This window comes from Durio zibethinus, chromosome 13 (genome assembly GCF_047325235.1).
Source record: "Durio zibethinus cultivar Kanyao isolate XHJ-2024 chromosome 13, ASM4732523v1, whole genome shotgun sequence".
Classification (NCBI taxonomy): domain Eukaryota; kingdom Viridiplantae; phylum Streptophyta; class Magnoliopsida; order Malvales; family Malvaceae; genus Durio; species Durio zibethinus.
Window position 1 is genome coordinate 23,248,976 of NC_143174.1, and position 22,203 is coordinate 23,271,178.

General features: G+C 29.6%; 1 protein-coding gene across 2 annotated transcripts; it reads right to left on the reverse strand.

The window, feature by feature from the left end:
- Positions 1-34: 34 nt before the first annotated feature.
- Positions 35-9,226, reverse strand: LOC111303170 (protein phosphatase 2C 51-like). Of its 2 annotated transcripts, none has more exons than XM_022899241.2 (4): positions 8,429-9,218; positions 3,840-4,127; positions 3,074-3,179; positions 35-858 (listed from the first exon to the last, which is right to left on the reverse strand). In XM_022899241.2, exons 1-4 carry the CDS (start codon positions 9,104-9,106, stop codon positions 548-550), a joined length of 1,383 nt encoding a protein of 460 aa, XP_022754976.2. In that variant the 5' UTR covers positions 9,107-9,218; the 3' UTR covers positions 35-547. The 2 variants fall into 2 exon arrangements, with proteins under 2 accessions (XP_022754976.2, XP_089598259.1); XM_089742133.1 differs by lacking the exon at positions 35-858 and adding an exon at positions 2,074-2,335 and having other exon boundaries at positions 8,429-9,226.
- Between the last annotated feature and the right edge of the window lie 12,977 nt (positions 9,227-22,203).

A 22,203-nucleotide genomic window follows, 5' to 3' on the forward strand; every position in this document is an offset into this window, starting at 1 on the left:
CGCTTTTTCTGAATTCTTTACATGGTGAAACATCTATCGCAAATATTCTACTTTTTCTGAATACTTTACATGGTGAAACAAAGAGTAATGAGTGCTAAAGGCGCACTTCCAATGCTTCAACATTTCCCTAGTTTCCCTCTAATTACTTGGGAGAAGACAAGGATAGGAATTGGAAAAGAAAATAAAAAACAAGGAGATTAAACATTAGATATTCTCATCCTTCCCTATCTTTCTCAACCTTCGGAACATATGCACGAAGGAGCTTTTTTTTTTTTTTTATATCCCTGCTTCTCTATCTCTTGAACAAACCAGTTAAAAGTGATGATTGATCTAACGGTTTGCAGTACCAAACCTCTTCCTATTATGGAATAGATGTCATATTCCAGTTAACTTTGTAAAGGTCAGGAAGAGTAATTGTGATCTGTTTGGTTGTGGAACTAGGTGAACTTGCCACGTCTTTCTTGCCAACCTCATCTGTTAACTTTAGTAGGACAGAAGGAATTGTATTACGAGGTAATTGAAGAAAGAAAATGAATTTGCTCCTTTTTCACTGCCTTGGCTGGCGTTTCCTCTTGGATTTTAAGTCCACAACGATGATAGAAATATTATCCGAGCTGTTTCGTCCTATTGCTATTTCAGTGAGATTATCAGCTACTGCTTGAGCGGGAGAAACTCCACCAGCCACCGAAGACTTACGACGCCGTCTTAGTAGGCGGCGAGCTACCCCCCCAGCCTCTTCATTTGTCATGACATCCCACAACCCGTCACTGGCCAGTATCAAACACTCATCCTCATCCGTCCTCGTCATGAAGGTAATCTCTGGCACAGGAATTATCCAAGGCCTTAAATAGCGATCACCTGAAACACACATCACCAACATTAAGAACCACAAGGATGAGTACAGGAACTGAATTTATCATTTTTGGTCGATCACTGTCTTTCCAGTATTAGTTCAGCCACAATGGGTTCTTCTTAATATTATACTAGGTATAAAATCAGCAATCAGCAGCAACACAAAACAGAAACCTCTCCCCCAGCCCCCCACTACCCTCTACTTATGGTCATGGACAGAGAAAGAAGAATTAATATTTCTAAATTGCCTAGATTGCCAGTGTTTTTCTAGCTTATACTACAATCGCACGCATAATGATAACTTTCAATATTAATGTGATATACAAAATCATGAAAGTTTATACGAAGCTATATTGAAACTAAATATTGAAAATACTAATCTAGCAATCCAAGCTTGACTTAAAACCCAAAATTTGCATTCCCAACTGGAGGAGTTAATACCCAAGATTTGAATTCCTACTTCACATATGACCTTAATTGTATTATGGTGTCATGGTGGTACTGTTGTTTTTAGTAAATCAATTATAGATGATTTCATTCTTCAGAATAACATCCTACACTCTCTAAACCATAATCAATTAAAATTTTATTTATGCGATGATCTGTTATGTTTTGCCGACCAGTGACCCACCTTTCATGCCTGTTATATGCACAAAAATGAATGGACAAATTACTAAGCAGACCGCCAATTTTCTTTCGAAAACCTTTGAGATTATAATTAGAGAACAAATTTTATAGTTCAGAAACTCAAAGCCATTGCCTTCTGTTTCAGGTAACCGAATTCCAGCCAAATTCTTTAGAAAAGGCTGAGCGAATGTTGAATGGAGGCTTTGATATGCATATGGTAACAAGCAAGGCAAATGGTTTTTATCAAAAACCAAAGGCAACAAATTTCTCTGCCTACATGGTAGAAGTCAAAATATACAGGATAGAAGCAAAACAAAGACTAGTATTGGTAGTTCAATCAGTCTATAAGTCACTAAGATATTGTTGATTATTCAAAATTATACTTTTGTATCTAGAAAAAAAGATGATCATAATGAAAGCCTTTTCTAATGGTTTAGCAGGACAACCTGTCCTTATACTAGTCGAAGACTTCCAGCTACGGTGAAAGCAACAAGGCTGCCTCCAAAACCATATTAGCCATACAATGGTAATAAGAATAACAAACAACAACATTTTTTTTGGCCAAAAAAAAAAAACACATTATTTTCTTTTCTCCTAAAAAGTTATAAAAAAAAAAATAGCGGACTAGTCTTTACAAATGGTGATAGTTTCAAACTTTCTGATCAGCAGACTGGCTACATATGCTTTCAAAGTTGTAAATTTTAACAGAAATCTGGTCTTTAGAGATGGTGACAATTTGAGAGTTCTAACAGCATTAAGGCTGACCACCATGTAGATAGGCATCCCTTACAACTTACACTGACTACAATGAGATTTCTGATCAGAATTACAGAAAATAATAGTATGTAGATGTTTCCTGGTAAGAAAAGAATACCCGTAACTTTCTTCAATTGCCATCTACTGATGCTAAATCCTACTAATTGACAAATCCACATAACTCATTCAAAAGTAAAAGTAAAAAAGAATAGAAAAGAATCCACATGTTGAAGGAAATACAATCACTTATATAAAACATAACTACTGTGAACTCTAACTGCATCACTTATATAGCACACAGAGACATTGTATAATGAAATATATTCTAAACATTCTCTATGTTAAAATTTCACATGAAAACAAATCTCAAAAAGGAAATATGGAAGGTTCTCTTTAGTTTTCGTGTTGTCATGTCCATTAGGGACATACAAATAATTTGTTAATACAGTTAGGAAATTTTTTTTTTTAAAGAATGCAAGTTTCATTTTTGCCACAATTTTACAAATGCAATCAAATAAGCACTTCAAAATGTTTGATGTACATAATCCACTTGCAATGATATGTCATGAGATACATTTTAGGGCTCCAGCAAAACACCATGAAGCAATCCACAACTTACTTTCAATCCTTGTTTTGCCAAAATATAATTTAGAATCAAACATTCTTTCCTTTGGGATTAAATCACAGAACAATAGAATAGACTGGATGCCCACATGCATAATGACGTTGAAAAGAGAACATATTACAAGATGCCTTGAACACATATGATTTAAGAAGTTTTGATAAATGCTAAACAGCAAATTTGAAATGAAATAGAGATGTAGTGATAAAGGAGAACCTATAGCTCTGGACATTGCAAGAACTCCAAGGACCCTAGCACCATACCAATTTATTACTCTCCCTCCATCTCTCTCAATTCTTATGAGCTCATCCTGTCTGTCAGGCTGTAGTAAGCAGCAAAAAAATGAAAAATAAATGTCTTTACTCCTATTTATGAAACAAAGTTTAAATACACCACTACAGAACTATGATATATATGAATGCAGTTAATTACTCGCCAAGTGATGTCTTTAATTCATTTATGCTCCAAAGTGTGCTCCTCTAACATTTTGTATACCTCAAATGCCATAAAGGACATACACATCTTTTATCTACAGGCAAGTTAATTTTAACAAAATGAGGGGAAAGGAATCAAAGCCTTAAAATTATCTGATTAGAGATACAATGTGTTATAGTTAGTCTTGTTTGGCTGGAAACTACCGGTTTGTCTTTGTAGCACACTAGTTTTGTTAGTTTGGATAATTAATTGGATAACTATGCCCTGAAAGCATGAAAATATTCTACTTAGAAGGTTAAGGAATATGATCTGACTATGCAAGAGGGACAGTAGTTGAATAGTTGAGACTTTGAATAGTTATTACTGCAGCACGAAAGACAGCTATTACACCATTGGCTATTTGGCTTCATCTTCCACTTTCTTTTGTATACTCATTTTAAAATTTCTTGAAAGTGTATGAACTTGTAAAATTGTAATACTTTTAAACAATTTTCAAAAACTAGCGAATAGAGAATGACTTAAAGTAAAAAGGAATTTCCATTGCTACCTTCTGATCAACAGTTAACGGAATTGTTTCAGTACCCCGGCAAAGCACTGCCCTCGAATCACCACAATTGGATGTAATAATCTGGCAACCAGATAAAACTACAACAACAGCAGTTGATCCCACCATTTCTGGTGCAACTGCTGCAGTCAAGATTTCATTGTCAGCCCTCTTAAAACTACTGGAAAATGCCACTTCCCATCTCCTCTGCCACCCAGAGCTCTCAACCACTTCACGGTCCCATTCCTCTGCTACCAATCCATGCATCCTCTCAGCACAAAATTTAGCCACCTAACAATTCTTGCTGAAGTTAATAAGTGACATCACGGGTGTCAAATAAAGGATTGTCTGATTTGTCATATAATGCAAACAGGCAAAGGTGATTTTACAATGCTTCACGGTGAGGAAAGAAAAGAATTCCTTAAGTCAGGAAAAGTTAATTAAAACTTCACATTCATGCTATTAAAGTGGAGCATAAACAGATATTAAAATGAAATATCCCTCTCTGGAGCCAAGGTGGTTGGTAACAAAATCTGCTATGTACAACGCTGCAGAGATTTGTAATGTCATTCGAGATAAACAGCAACGAGTGGATACTGGGATAAGGTGATTTGGTTTCAGCATAATATCCCCAAGCATGGACTAATAAGTTGGATGGCTATCCTAAACAAGCTGTCCACTCTTCTCAAACTTTCCTCTTGGAATTTTCCTCTTGCAAATTGCTTATGCTTCTTTTACAAACAAACTGATGAGGACAGAAATCTGTTATATTTCTCTTGCTCTTATAGTAAGTTAGTATGAAATAAGGAGCTGTATTGTTCTGGGTTTCAAAGGGATGTGGGTGACTGATCATATGAATTTGGTTCGATAAAATTGTTGAAGGAAAAATCTCTGCCGGTGGTAATCCTTAAACTAGCTTGGAATGCATACATCTATTTCATTTAGATGGAAAGGAACAATATGAAGTTTTGAGGGAAACCACGCGAAGCTGAGAAGATTTAACTATATGGTTGATTCTATAAAGTTTAGATTGCAAGATTTTTCACAGGCAACAAAGGACAAACATTTTCTTCTTTGTCAGAACTGGAGACTTACTGATTCTTTGTAAATTTTAATTTTAAGTATATATGCTTCTATTTGTATAGTTTTGTTAGTGTTGTACGGTATTTTATAGCAGGTTCTATCCCTACTTTCTTGGATAAATAAAAATATGCTATTTGTCCAAAAAAACATATTAAACTGAGATAACTTAAAAGGATACATTTTCAAGCTCATGCATTGATTATAATGAATTTGCTTTGACACCAGAGGAAAATATGATATAGATTCACATAATTTATCACTTATTTCAAGAAACAGCAGCTAATTAGCTTAAGAAATGTGAAAGATCAATTCACAGCTTAAACAGTAACTTCTGAACTAAGATACAGCCAACTCTAATGGATGTTCAGCGCAGACACGTGTACATATAGAGACACAATATATATTCTCTTAAGATGTAATCCTTCCGATCAAAGTCGATTGGTTCAATGATTATCAACTTAAAGGCACAATGATCTGGTGCCTCTATAGTCTATATCATGACTTGTAAGGTTAAATTGGATGGGATTTTTATTAACCAGTGCCTAAAAGATCCAGATTACACCATTGGCTTGTGAGTACAGTATCATAATCTTTATTTTGTATATGCATGTACAACTGGTGTAAGTGGTGCCACAAAAATTAGACAAGTAAACATATAAAATTACTCGTTTTCATTTAAGAAAATATTAATTTTGCACACCCACTGAAAAAAAATAAAAGACAAAATAATTTTAAAATAGGTGAAAGAGAAAAACAAGTTATGTAACTATAAAAATATTGGACAATGTTTTCAATTGAATGTAAAAATAACTTAAACTATAAAAATATTGGATAATGTTTTCAATTGAATGTATAAATAATTTAAAATATAAAATTAAGTAAAAAAAATTTAAATTCTTGTATTGAATGATATTTGTATCCTTTATTTTATATATTTAAAATGATCTAATTTGAGTTTAACGTCAATTATCGATATGAGTTTGATGTCTTAGTCAAACCTTTTCTTAATAATAATATAGATAATTAAACGATTTATAAAATTTTTAAATTGAAATTTATGAAATTTTTTATTAAAAATGATTTAATAAAAATTTTAATACTCCCTCCTTCCTTATTTGTTTGTTTTAAAAAAAAAGTTTTAACTTTAATATATTTAATATTAAGATTAAAAATTCTTTTATAAAATTAAAATTTTATGATTTTTAAAGTAAAAAAAAAATCATAAAAATAATTTTAAAATATAAAATAAGAGTTTTAAAAGTTCAAAAAATAAAACATAATTTTGAGACATGCCAAAAAGAAAATATGGACAAAGAAAATGGGACAGAGAAAGTAAAAATTTAAATCAATAAATTAATAAAATTTAATTAAAAAATAAATAATATATAAGATTTTATTTAAAATACTACTTATAATTAAATTTGATCAATACTTATTTAAGAGTAAAATTTTATCAAAATTTTTACTGAAAATACCTATGTAAAAAATATATCAAAATTTGTTAAAATTTTTTTAAAATTTACATATTTGATCTATGTGATAAAATTTTTTAATTTTAATTTATTATTTTTAATTTTGGTTTTATTAATCAATTTTAATAAAAAATTTCACGAATTTTATCTAATAAATTTCATATATCTTTTTTTAAACTATGCATTTAAGTAAAAATTAAATATAAAATATTATTTTTTAATTATAATCAAATGATCAGACAATAAAAATATAAATCAATGTATAAATTATTATTCCACCTCTAATGTATTATGCAAAACATTTATTCAAAGTTCTTTGGAAAATCTAAAGATTCTGTTGGAAACATGACATGACAATAGCAGGACAAATGTATACATGAAATAAGGAAATGTCGTTATTTGATTAAAATAAGTCTTGAGATGAAGGAAAAGACAAGCTCGTTTATGATTTCTTAGAAATTAATAGAAGTTCGTGGAATTGTGTTCTTTTGATGTCCATATAATGGACAAATGTCAACGGCAACTACCTACCACATGGTAATATAAAACAGTGACATAGAACTAAAATTAATTTTCAGACAGACTTTCTACGTGAAAAAGTTTTAAATTAAGGGAAAATTTACAAAAAAAAGAAAAAGAAAAGAAAAGGAGATTGTAAAATGTAAAAGAGGGAAGGACTAGGTCATCAGAACAGGTCCATCATAATCTTCAACTTTTTTATTTAGCGATAAAATAAAAAGAATACATGAAAACTTTTATTTAAATCACATCAGTATCTCTCATCATTTAATTTAAATTTGATAATTAAAAATATAATATAAAAAAATAAAAAACATGATATAATTTATAATTTTAATAATTATTATATATTGATTTAATAAAATCAAAAAATAATATTTTATATTTTTATGTTATAAAAAATTATAATATATAATTTTCATATAAAATATAATATAAACACATAAATTTTAATATTTTATATGATATAAATATACAAATTATCAAGAACTAATCTAATCTTATAAAAAATTGGTCCACCATAAACCTTATTTATGTAGATTCGACCATCGATCACCCTACATCATGTTACTTTTAAGTTTAAGTTTAGATTTCATCGTATTTTTTATGTAATGCAATTGAGTTTATTATACTATTAATTAAATTTAAATATTAATTTAAATAAAATTAATTTAATATTTATTTAATTACATTTATAATAATTTTTATTATTACTTTTAATCTCGTTAAAATAAAATCTATCCAAATAAAACCTAAATTTCTTACACTAGACGCACTCAAGAAACATTTGGTCTCACCCGTGACTTTTCCTCTTCCTACGATGAAGGAGCCTCTGTATTCCTCTTGGCTCACAGTATTTATAATTTTATATCCGCATACGATATACAAATACTACCATGCCACCATCTCAACTAAAACGGCTAAACCCCAGCAGGCCCCATGGCCCATGCCCAATAAACAAAATCAAAATCAAACCAATAATAACTCGCGAATGTATGAGATTTGCATTACGCAATACCGTGACGATAAAAATCAGGCAGGCTACCCTCAGCAAAGCTTAATTGAACTAAAAACCAAAGCCTTGAGACGTGTTGAGCTCTAAAAAATTTGGGCGCGCTTTTAATGACACGTGTCCAGGAAGAATGTGAAAGGCTCTATAAAGTGTCCCCTATGCGTGGAATGGACCACCAGATTTTTAGAACGTGTCAGACCATGTCAAAAAAAATAATTATTTATGTTCGTTCCACGATATTAAACATATTATTATTATATTGTTTTTATAAACCATCGAAAATCACAAAGATTTCCATGGAAACGGGAAGGGACTCTCTCTCGCCATCTGCCCCCCCTTTTCTCTTTATGGAGCCAACTGATACATCATACTTTGATTTCTCCTAGACTTAAACCACTAAAATTTCTAAAGAGTCGAACCAAAATTATTTAAAAAGAAAAAGGAAATTTGGCGTTAAGGAAGGAAAATAAAGCAAATTGAATTCTAAAAGAGTGAAATTCTGTTACCTGTGAGCCTCCATGGCCATCATAGACGCCGAAGAAATGGATCGGGGAGATTTCAGCGGAGGTTCTAGAACCAGGAGCCGTACAACCTCCCACGTGATCGCACGTGTGGGACATGAACGCCGGTATAACGGCGATAGCATCTTCCATCTCTCTCCGTCTACCAATCACCGAAGTGAACCCCCACGTCACTCCCTTATTATTCCTTCCAACGCATTTCTGCGTCGCCGTAACCGTCACCACCAACTCCTCGCAAGTAGGCGCAGGCTCAAGCAACCTCGGAACCACAGCTTCCGCCGCTAAAATCTCACCGGAACTCCCGCTCGTTCCGGAGATATCGCCAGAACTCGTCGTGCTTCTAGAATCCTCCGCACTGAGTATCGAGGACGGGCTTGAGCTGGTTGAAGTCAGATCCGGTTCGGAGAGTGAATCGACTCGGTGGAATCGCTGTTCCTCTTCTTCTCCCGGTGGAGGTTCCATGTGAGTGAGAGAAAAGAAAGATAAAAGAAAGAGAAAAGAAAAGAAATGAAATAAGAGAAGAGAATGAGATAAAAAGAAGAGGGAAGACTGAAGAGAAATGCGACACGTGGGAAGAGAACTTGAGTCGATGACACACGCATCCCCACTGAAATTATACAAATTTAGAACCAAAAAAACTAAAAAAAAGAAAAAAAAAGTCATCGATTAGGAGTCGTACTCACTCGCTTTTTTGCCGTAACGCCACGTGTATCTGTTTAATCTGCAGATGCCACGGTCGTTTTGCGAGTCAAGAGGCCAGGACTAAGAAACTATTATTGGGTGGGGACATAAGGCTTCTCTACTGGGCTACTCTCTTGAAATTCCCTGCACCAGCAATCATCAAATGAAGTGTCACTCCCATGAATGTTTTTACTGATGACATGGCAGTGGGGAAGAAGCTGATTGGGTGGTAGGTGATCAGATCCAAAGTACTGGTGATCTTTGTTTTGTATTGGATTCGAGTTGTCTATGTCCAAGGAATCTAAGGTACGTTCTTAGGTGGACCCAAGCGACGGTACTACCATTCTTTAGAACTGGCTACGTGGCGAGTAGGAAGGAGAATTAGGACCCACCTATTAGGTGGAATTAGACTCTTTTGCAGAAAGAAAGCGGAATTTTCAATTTTGCTAAATAATCCGAGGAGCTATTGAAGGGGCCACGTCGAGAGCTAGCTTTTTAATTACATCATGAAAGAGAGAATTAGATGGTTGATATTGGAGGATCAGGTTTGACCACGTGTCGAGAGGGATGATAATTAGGTGTACAATTCAGTCAAGCCGAATTGATGTAGTAAAAAACTTGAATTTGAGTTAAATTTAATATTTGAAATTCAATTTGAATTTAATTTGAATTTAATTTTTAAGGTTGGTTTGAAATAAATTTTAAATTATTTAAATTTATTTAATTAGATTTATTTATTAAATAAAAAATTTTAATTTCGATGCATGATTTCAATTTTAATTATTTATATTCAAATTAGAATTAAATTTTTATATATAAATAAAATAATTAAAATATATTAAAATATAAAAAATTATTAAATTTACAAATTATTTAAATTAAATATTAAAATATTTAAATTCTACTCGATCATAAATCATATTATTTTAATTCAAACATAATTTGATAAAGATCAAATTAAATTAAATTTTTATTCTAATTAAATTTAAATAATTTATGAAATATTATTTCCACTGTTAACGGTGATGCACAGCGACAGAGAGCGTGGGACCTCCCAGAGAGTAGTTGGAACAACTTCATATCAATGGTGGAGTTCAAGTCGATCAGATCAATGACAATCTTGTCAACGTTGAAATAGGTCCTTCGGGATCAAAAAATATTTTAAATAATTTTTTTGAAAGATAGAAAAAATTATTTAAAATATTTTTCAATAAAAAACATCTCAAATAATTTTTAATAATTTTAATTGATAATATTTTATAAATAAAAATATTAATTAAATAAAATATTTATTTTTTTATTATTAAAAATATCATTTGTTATTTAAATATTTATAATTAATAAAAATTAATAAAAAATTATCATCATATATATTAAGAATATTATAATAATTATTTAAAAATTAATATATATGAATTTTTTTAATTAAATGAATAAATTTAAATACGAAATATTTTAAAATTTTAAAAAAAATTTAAATATCATAATTTTTAAATTTCTTTTTTTTAATTTAAGATTTCGCGAATTATTGTGAGTAGGTGGGTTCCAAGGGTTTACTTTGTTGGTTGATGATTCGGGAAAATCTCAATTTGATTAAGGTTAATAATTGGACCTAATCCAAATTAATGTTTTGCTAATCAAGAATATTCATTTTTTAGCTGGAACACACCTGTACGTTGGTTAACGAAAGTTAAACTATATTTTACTTGATTTTTTTTTCTCTCTTTTTCTCCCTTAATTGGTTCCACGTGTTTTAGGCATTGCGTGTGAAATTATTCCAAGTATTTGATGTAAAATGCCGTTTGGATGTCAAATGTTGTAAGTCTTGAAGCCTTTTCTTTTGTTCCAATCCGTCCAAAAGTGCTGGTTTTTGAAAAGATGAGTCCGCAATTCTCTATGATGGTTAATTAAAATATTTATGAATATTGTACATTCTTTATTTAATTAATCTTATTCTTTGGCCAAAATCCAAGAAAGATTAGGGTCAGCCATGGGAACTTTCCTTGAAATAGGCTGACTGAATTTAGATGCAAGATGATTAATCTAGATCATAATATGGTTTTAGTTTAGACAATGCAATCAGCAGCATGATTTAATAAAATGTTATGAAATGTGTCAACTTATTGGGTTTATGACCTTTTATTTATTTGAGTACCATAAATGGTGCTTGATTTTGGGATAAGTTCAAGTTTTCCAAGAACAATGACCCACCAGTCATATGTACATCATTATTAGATAATGGCTGTATTTTTTTTTCTTCAAGTTTTAATTAATTAGTTCATTCATATGTCATATTTAGTCGAATTTATAGTGTCACCACACCCCAAAAAAAAAAAAAAAAAAACCAAAAACAAAAACAATAGAAATTTCATCTTGATTAAACATAGCTGTAACATGATTTCATTTGCATTATCAGCTCTTATGCATATTCCTAACAGGAACTCAAGAATATTTGAGAGATTGATATATTTTTTTTTTCCTTTAAGAATAATCATGAAAATTTTAGCGTTTTATCAAAATCTGTGTTGACTTTTTTTTTTTTTTTGGTGTGTTTAGTGGAGCAAAGAACAAGGGAAAGCTTTAGAAAGTGTATCAATTATTAATAATTCAGTTAAGCTTCTTAGAGAAGTTATCAAAAAGGTGAAGAACTTCTATTTGGATTTTAAGACCCACAGTGTTGATTGCTCACGAAAAAGAAGATTTCGGTGGATTTACTGTACAAAATCTTAAGAAAAAAAAAATGGAAATGCTACCTTTTGAAATGGTACGTAATATGTCAACCTAGAGAATTGTAAGTCTTATAATTATAATAGTTTCTATTTGAGGCACATTTTCTTATTGTTTTTCTTAATGTACAAAAGAAAATAATTACTACTATTGTAGTTAGGGAAACTAATTAGACCAATGGTGCCAAAAATATTGTTTGTTATTTGAGTAAATAATATTCTCATGAACTCAAGATTCAACCCCTCCACCCAATTTATTAAAAAAAAAAAATTACTATTAAAAGAAACAACAATCACTTCAAAATAATGGAATCTACATCTATTTTTATTTTATGGAGATCCATACTTTTATTTATTTAGTGAACTTATGAAAAATTATATTTTCTCGAATAAAAAATATATATATTTTTTATCACTTAAATCAATCATTCATCAATAGATCTAGACTCACTTTGAAATATTAATAACTTTAATCTAAAGATTTTAAACTCACTTTCATAGTTTTGTTCCAGAAAAACATTTCATAAAAATAGACTGTTATGTCTTTTGGTCTATGCAATGCTCCACAAATATTTCAGCGTTGGATAGACACTATTTGTAGCAAACATAATCAATTTTGTTGTGTATATATTGATGATATTTTTATTTTTTCTAATACTCTAGATGAGCACAGGAAACACCTGAATATTATTGCTCAAGAATTTATTCTGCATGGTATTATTTTGAGTCCTAAAAAAGTTGAACTCGAAAAAATCGAAATTGAATTTCTTGATCTAAACTTATTTGCTAATTGATTAATATTGCAGGATCACATCATCTCGAAGATCAAAGACTTTCTAGAACAACTGGATAATATCAAACAGTTATAACAATTTTTAGGTCTACTCAATTATGGTAGACAATTTTTTAAAAATCTTTCTGAAAAGGAAAGCAATCTTTTGCGTAAATTGCACAAAGGAAATGATTTTGTTTGGACATCTATTGACTCTGATATTATCAAGTAGATCAAATCAGAGCTAACTTATATTCTTACAGTTTATCTACCTAAACATGGTGATTTATTGATCTTAGAGACAGATGCCAGTGATGAACATTGGGGATGTGTCCTAAAAGTAAAAAATCTTCATCAAAAGGATGAATTGATTTGTGATTATAATTCTAGTAAATTTAAACCAAACAAAATAAATTATATTATATATGAAAAAGAACTATTAGCCATAAAAAATGGTGTACAACGATTTCATATTTATCTTGCCCTTGAAACATTTGTTATAAGAACAGATAACCAGGCCATCCGAAATTTTTTCAATAACAAAAAACTTTCAGATAATCCCAGAAGAATTATGTGGTATAATTTTCTTTGTCAATATAACTTTCTTGTTGAATTTATCAATACTGATAAAAATATTCTAGCAGACTTTCTCAGCAGGCCTGATGGATCGAGGAAAAACTCCTCACGAGAGTCCTGGTTAATGGAGAACAATCAAGAAGACAAACCCTTTTTAGGTTGTTTCTTCAAAATATTCGTATAAATTCAAGAAATTATTTATCTCTTAAATATTGTACTGATTTCCTTCCAAAGCAAAGAAATCTATATCCTGCTAGATTTGTTTTCTGAGAGATGAGATTTTTAAATATTGTTTAACAAATTGTAGACTTATGATTCAAGTCCAAGATTATAAAAATCTTTGATCTCTAATTGAGAGAGTCTTATTTTTTCTAGCAGTTATTCTGCTGAAGAAACTATTTAAGAGCAACTCATAAGGGTCCAGTCGTGAAGAGTTTTTCTTGATTGTTCTCCATTCTCCAGGACTCTCGTGAAGAGTTTTTCCTCGAACTATCTGGCCTGCTAAGAAAGTCTACTAGAATATTTTTATCAAAGTTGATAAATTCAACAAGAAAGTTATATTGACAAAGAAAACTATACCACCTAATTCTTCTGGGATTATCTGAAAGTTTCTGTTATTGAGAAAATTTTGGACAACCTAGTTAGCTGTTCTTATAACAAATATTTCAGGGATAAGATAAATATGAAATCGCTATACACCATTTTTTATGGCTAAGAGTTCTTTTTCGTATATAATATAATTTATTTCGTTTGGTTTAAATTTACCATAATTATAACCACAAATCAATTCATCCTTTTGATAAAGATTTTTTACTTTTAAGACACATCCCTAATGTTCATCACTGGCATCTATCTCTAAGATCAATAAATCACCTTATTTAGATAAATAAACTTTAGGAATATAGGTTAGCTCTGATTTGATCTGTTCGATAATATCAGAGTCAGTGGATGTCCAAACAAAATCATTTTCTTTGCATAATTTATGCAAAAGATTGCTTTCCTTTTTAGAAAAATTTTTGAAAAATTATCTACCATAATTGAGTAGACCTAAAAATTGTTGTAGCTGTTTAACATTATCCAGTTGTTTTGAAAAGTCTTTGATCTTCGAGATGATGTGATCCTGCAATGTTAATCCATTAGCAGATAAGTTTAGACCAAGAAATTTAATTTTGATTTTTTCGAGTTTAACCCTTTTAGGACTCAAAATAATACCATGCAGAATAAATTCTTGAGTAATAATATTCAGGTGTTTCCTGTGTTCATCTAGAGTATTAGAAAAAAATATGAATATCATCAATATATACACAACAAAATTGGTTATATTTGCTGAAAATAGTATCCATCCAACGCTGAAATATTTATGAAGCATTGCATAGACCAAAAGGCATAATAGTCCATTAGTGATGGCCTATTAGAGCACTAAAAACAGTTAATAATTTTGATTCAAGTTTAAGCATGATTTGCCAAAACCAAATTTACAATCAAATTTAGAAAAATATTTAGCATTTTTTGCTAAATTTATTAGCACATCTTTTTTAGGAATAAAATAGCCATCAAAAACAAGATTTTGATTTAATTTCTTATAATTGATAACCATATGAGGTTTACCTCTTTTGATCTCTGAATGGTTTCTTATCATGAATGCTGGACTTGAATGTGGACTGGTCGTTGGTTCGATAAGACCTTTATCCAATAGTTTTGTAATTTGAATTTTGAATTCATCTATCTTGTTTAGTATAGATCATAGGTTTTACTCTAATAATCTCTTTTGGAGAATGAATAATAAGTTCGCAGTATCTTGGACTTCTTTTCCAAAGCTTTAATGGATCTTTACTGAAGTTTTCCTGTAAAATCTTATAAAGCCAATGTTTTTCATTGATTTTTTTAATGTTATGTGATATTCTTTCAGGTTGAAAGTTTTTATCACAAATATGCTCATGTTTTTGTAATAATGGAATGTCAAATGATTTTTTATCAATTGTAAGTGTAACATGATTATTGGAGATAGAAAATGAAACATAAGTTTGGATAAAATTATTTCCTAGTAATATATCTCCATACATGTTAGGAAAACATAATATTTTTGTATTATGAATTTAACATTATTAAAATAAACAGGAATATTTTTTGCTTTGAAACCAACAATAGTTTCCTTACCATCGATACATATTATGATGATAAGATGCTTCATTGGTTGCCATTTGTTTGTTGGCAAAGCATTATTATGACAACTTGAGATTGTTGTTTCAGAGTCAAGCAATATATGTAGACTGTATGGTTTATAGTCCTGAAATCAAAATTCACCTTTGAGAATATAATACTTGTCTTTGTTTGAGAATAATATTGTTTGAAATCAAAAGTATAATACTTGTCTTTGTTTGAGAATAATATTGTTTCTGGTGTAGATAAACGAAAATTATTTATAAAATGTTACATTTTTATTTCCTTTTGTCTAGGAGTTCTAGATGAAGAAAGTCAAGAATTTAAAATAAAATTAACAGAATGATAATAAAATTGATTATCACCTGTAGCTTGCTGAGATGGATTATCTCTTGCAAAAATAAAAATTTGAGCATTACCTGTATGGCTTATATTGTTTGCTCTTTGAAGATTTCTTGCACTAGTTGTACTTTGAAATCCTTAAAAAGAACTTCTGTGAGGAGTATAAAAAGATTGATTGCTAGTTATACTCTCAATATCATCATCTTTTTTATGTTCAAAAATATTTATTGATGGTAAAATCAAGTTTGGATTAAAACTGGCTGAGGCATGAGGATTTTTGAAGTAAAGATTTTTTTCTGATGAGAAAAATTCTAAACTTGGTACCTTCTATTTTTCAAAGGTATTATCTGAAATATCTTCAAGACACCATCCTTGTGGGACAGATAAATCTTCGAGTTTGATCAATTTTGGTTTGATTTCAAAATCAAAACTATTTAGTTTTAAAAGTTTAATAATATTAGAATCTATCAGTTTGATAGAAGTATTTGTAGTATTTGTAGTATTTGTAAATTCATAAATTGTAGACCAGTTGATTGAAAATCATGTGATTTTTCTTCAATATCAGAATTTGTTATTTTGACAAGAAGACATAAGTATTTTTCAATGTTTTCATCAAAAATAGAAATAAAATAATTTGGTTTACAATAGTGGATGATGGTAGGTAAGAAAAAGAGGAAGTAAGAGAGAGAGGGAACTAGAAAGAAGTAAAAAGTTGGTGAAAGAAAAAAGCCTCCTCGAACTAATCAGAAAATAGGCTTAAATAAATAAAACATAAACAGTAATTATGTACAGTGAACAGTAAAATTTTATCTATAGTACTGCTATAGTGACCTGCTACAATGGTTTTGATGGTAGGTCTCTGTCTCCTATCTGCTATAGAACTTTTTATCCAGAACAGTAACTGCTACAATATGGCTGGTCTTTAGCTCCGAACATTTTTGTCTTTTTGTGTCGACAGTTAAGATCAGCTTGGATCTAACTTATTCCTAGTTAGAATTTTAACAAGATTTTTTTGGTTTTAGAATTATCCTTTCATTGCATTATCCAAGTTTTGGAGTTTTACACTTTTTTCATCCAGTGTTTGGTGAGAATGTGGAGAAGCGAATTTGGATTAATTCTACATTTTTCATTCTTCTTGATATTGGTACAGTATTTATGTAACATGATCAATATATTTCATTTGAAAAAATTTTTAAAGAAGATCCAGAGCTTCTGGTTAAGTTTGAAATAGTGCCTGAAATGTTGCATAATAAATTATTACAAAAATTCTTCTTTCATCAGTTTGTATGACAACTTTTGAAAAACTATCTCTAGTGGCTAGCTGAAGGAGATATGAAGTTTTTTTCATCATATCGATTCCTATTTGGAATTGATATTGTACTGGGTTTGAGTATTTTGAAACAATCTTGTTTACAGTTTTAGCAATCTCCAAGGCTTCTGTTGTTATGTTTAACATAGGGCCAGAGATAACTTTTTCCATTTCTTAAATTTGATAGGGTTGAAAAAATCTCTCTCGTTGGTAGCAACCAAGAAGACTGGTAATGGTGAAATCTATATAAAAGAAATAATGAATGTTGTTTACAGCTTTATGAAAATGGTGTTTAATAAAGGCTGAGAAATCTTTGATTAATTCAAAGGAAAGGTTCTGTACAAGAATTTGACCAACTATTTCAAGTTCAATGCTGATTACATCGAAAGGTTCGTGGTTAAGACGAAATTTAATTTTTGAAATATTATCCCTAGTGGTAGTAATATGAACATATAGAGAGTAATAATGTTCAGAAAACTTTTCAATCAACAATTTTTCTGTTGTTTGAGTAATAGAAAGTTTTATTTGTTGAAACAGTTTCTTGATTAGGAAAACTGTAACTTTTTCAAACAAAAGAATTCTCTTAAGCTTTTTTAGCTGTGAAAATTTATAATTTTCAAAATGTTCGCATAAATTCAAGAAATTGTTTATCTCTTGAACATTGTATTGACTTTCTTCCAAAGTAAAAAAATCTATATCTTGCTGTTTTAGCAGATTTGTAGAAAGAAGGCTTTGAAAAGTTGTTTCTTTAAATTTTTAAATTTCATCAGCTTGTTTGACTAAGAATTCAGCTAATTTAGTCATCCTTTTTCGAAAGGTAGATTTATTTTCTGAGATATGAGATTTTCAAATATTGTTTAACAAATTGTAGATTTATAGTTCAAGTCCATGATTATAAAAATCTTTGATCTATGATTGAGAGAGTCTTATTTTTTCTAGCAATTGTTCTACTGAAGAAACGATTTGAGAGTAACTCATAGGGGTTCAGTCGTTTGGATCTTGAGCAAACTGAGAGAATTTTGGTTAAATCCTCAAAGGAGAAGACATGTATGGTGGTCTAAAATTTTGAAGTTAATAAAAAAATAATCCTTGGTTAGGATCATTGTAAAAATCAAATCCAGGGTTAAGATTTACAAAGAAATAAGGAGATTTAAGAGAAGCAGGGGTAAAAAAATATGAAGAAGATGAACCCTTTTTAGGTTGTTTCTTCTTGATTGTTCTCCATTCTTTAAGACTATCGTGAGGAGTTTTTCTTCGATCCATTAGGCCTGCTGAGAAAGTCTGTTAGAATATTTTTATTAGAGTTGATAAATTCAACAAGAAAGTTATATTAACAAAGAAAACTATACCACCTAATTCTTTTGGGATTATCTGAAAGTTTTCTGTTATTGAAAAAATTTCGGACAGCCTGGTTATCTGTTCTTATAACAAATGTTTCAGGGGTAAAATAAATATGAAATTGTTGTACGTCATTTTTATGGCTAACAGTTCTTTTTCGTATATAATATAATTTATTTCGTTTGGTTTAAATTTACCATAATTATAACCACAAATCAATTCATCCTTTTGATGAAGATTTTTTACTTTAGGACACATCCCCATTATTCATCACTGACATCTGTCTCTAAGATCAATAAATCACCCTGTTTAGGTAAATAAATTTTAAGAATATAGGTTAGCTTTGATTTAATCTGTTTGATAATATCAGAGTTAGTGGTTGTCCAAACAAAATCATTTCTTTTGCACAATTTACGTAAAAGATTGTTTTCTTTTTTAGAAAGATTTTTGAAAAATTGTCTACCATATTTGAGTAAACCTAAATATTACTGTAACTGTTTGACATTATCTAGTTATTCTAAAAAGTTTTTTATCTTCGAGATGATGTGATCCTGCAATATTAATCCATTAGCAGATAAGTTTAGACCAAGAAATTGAATTTCAATTTTTTTGAGTTTAACATTTTTAAGATTCAAAATAATACCATGTAGAATAAATTCTTGAGCACTAATATTAAGGTGTTTCTTATGCTCATCTAGAGTATTAGAAAAAAATAAGAATATCATCAATATATACATAGCAAAATTGGTTATGTTTGTTGAAAATAGTATCCATCCAATGCTAAAATATTTGTGGAGCATTGCATATATCAAAAGACATAACAGTCCATTGGTAATGGCCTGTTGGAGCACTAAAAACAGTTAATAATTTTGATTTAAGCATAATTTGTCAAAAACCTTATTTATAATCAAATTTAAAAAAATATTTAGCATTTTTTGCTAAATTTATTAGCACATCTTTTCAAGAAATAAAATAGCCGTAAAAAAAAAGATTTTGATTTAATTTTTTATAATTGATAACCATATGAAGTTTACCTCATTTGATCTCTGAATGGTTTCTTACCATAAATGCTGGACTTGAATGTAGATTGGTCATTGGTTCAATAAGACCTTTATCTAATAGTTTTGTAATTTGAATTTTGAATTCATCTATAGCTTGTTTAATATAGATCATAGGTTTTACTCTAATAATAAAGAGTAAGTTCGCAGTATCTTAGACTTCTTTTCCAAAGCTTCAATGGATCTTCACTGAAGTTTTCTTGCAAAATCTTATAAAGCCAATGTTTTTCATTGATTGTTTTGATGTTATGTGATATTCTTTCGGGTTGAAAGTTTTTATCACAAATATGCTCATGTTTTTGTAATAAAGGAATGTCAACTGATTTTTTATCAATTGTAAGTGTAACATGATTATTAAAGATAAAAAATGGAACATAAGTACGGATAAAATTATTTCCTAGTAATATATCTCCATGCATGTTAGAAAAACATAATATTTTCAGTGTTATGAATTTAACATTATTAAAATAAACAGGAATATTTTTTGCTTTGAAACCAATAATAGTTTCCTTACCATCGATTCCTATTATAATGATAGGATGCTTCATTGGTTGCCATTTGTTTGTGGGCAAAGCATTATTACGATAACTTGAGATTGTTGCTCTAGTGTCAAGTAATATATGTAGACTATATGGTTTATAGTCTTGAAATCGAAAATCACCTTTCACAAAAGTATAATACTTGTCTTTGATAGAGAATAATATTGTTTCTAGTGCAGATAAACAAAAATTATTTATAAAATGTTGCATTTTTATTTCTTTTTGTCTAAAAGTTCTAGATGAAAAAAGTCATGAATTTAAAATAGAATTAACAGAATGATAATAATATTGATTATCACCTGTAGCTTACTGAAATGGATTATCTCCTGTAAAAATAAGAATTTAAGCATTACCTGTATGGCTTATACTGTTTGCTCTTTGAAAATTTCCATCATCTTTTTTTATGTTCAAAAATATTTATTGGCGGTAAAACCAAGTTTGGATTAAAACTGGCTGAGGCATAAGGATTTTTGAAGTAAAAATTTTTTCCTGATGAGAAAAATTCTAAACTTGGTACCTTCTATTTTTCAGAGGTATTATTTGAAATATCTTTGAGACACTATCCTTGTGGGATAGATAAATCTTCGAGTTTGATGAATTTTGGTTTGATTTCAAAATCAAAATCATTTGGTTCAAAAAGTTCAATAATATTAGAATCTATCAGTTTGATATAAGTATTTGTAGTATTTGTAAATTCATAAATTGCAGGCCAGTTGATTGAAAGATCATGTGATTTTTCTTCAATATCAGAATTTGTTATTTTTACACGAAGACATAAACATTTTTCAATGTTTTCATCAAAAATAGAAATAAAATAATTTGGTTTAACTTTAAATAAAACAACACCAGCAGCTAAGTTGGATTGGATTCCTTCAATTATAGCATTAGTAGGATTTTTAAAACGATTATCCATTAAAATAGCTATAATAGGAATATCTTTGGTAGATAGGAACAACGATTTAATGGTAATTAAAATCATACCAATATGGATATATTTACCCTTAGGATATTTTTTCAAAAAATGGTTTATTTTTTGTTTTATAAAAAGAGGTATTTCTACTGATCCTTGTTTAGAATCATTAGCAACAGTATTACCAGATAGTTTTTTTATATGGCGTTTATACCAGGGTTGAAATTTTTTTAACCAACTTGTTTTGTAAATCTCATTTGGTTGGATGAGTTGTAGTTTTTTTAGTTTGTCTTCAGAAATATGATGAGTTTTTCGCATCACATTTTTTAGTTTAACCATACCTTTTTCTGCTGTAATTATGATACCTGTAGAAGAAGTAACTGAAACATTATCTTGGTTAGATTCAGTATTTATCATAAAAATATAATCAGATTCATCATCAGAAGAACTATAATCAGTTTCAAAAAGATCTTCATAATATATTTCTTCATTTGATAATTCATCTGCAAAAGCAATTTGAAGATATTTTTCGTCAAGTTGTTTAATCATTTTTCGAGCACTTTTCCCTTTGTTAGGGCAGCTATCTGCATAGTGACCTTTCTAATCACAAATAAAATATTTACAAGTTTGTTTAGAAGATTTTTTTCTTCTTTTTAACAACAAATTTGCCTTTGTTAGGCTTCTTGGAGTTACCGGTTTTTTTTTGTTTCCATTTTTTCCAAAATATATTTGTGTTTTTTCTTAAAATGATTTTTTCTTTAAATAGATTGATTGTTACAACCAAATTCTAGATCATTTTTTAAAATCTTTGCAACTAAGTTTTGATTTTACCTATTTGACAGCTTTTGCTTGAGACAATGCTCTATAATTTGACTTTGTACGTAGTGTATTCTACATCCAAGAGTATCGTAGAGATCTATGCTGGGATTTGCAGCATTAGCGATTTTGATTTTAAGTTTTAAATAAGTATTATAATTTTGATAACAAAGTTTCTCTCATGGTAAGGGAAGTTTTAAGAAAAATTGTTGTAACCAAAATTTTGATGTTTTTCATCTAATTTTTTATATTCAAAAATATATCTTTTAGAGAAATCATCTAGATTTTGAATATCACATAATTTTAGTTTTGAAAAAAAATATTGAGCTTCTTGATTGGGATCCATAGATTCGATACTTTCATAAAACTCATTTTTTAAGATCTGGGTTAGATCTTTTAACAATTGAGGTATATTACCTGCTGCGAGAAGTGAGCTTTTCTGAATGTTTCCCAAAGTGATTTTTTTTCATTTTTTGAGAAATTGTAGGACATCACCTTGCCAAGTGCCATAAAAATAGTTGAGGAATCTTTCT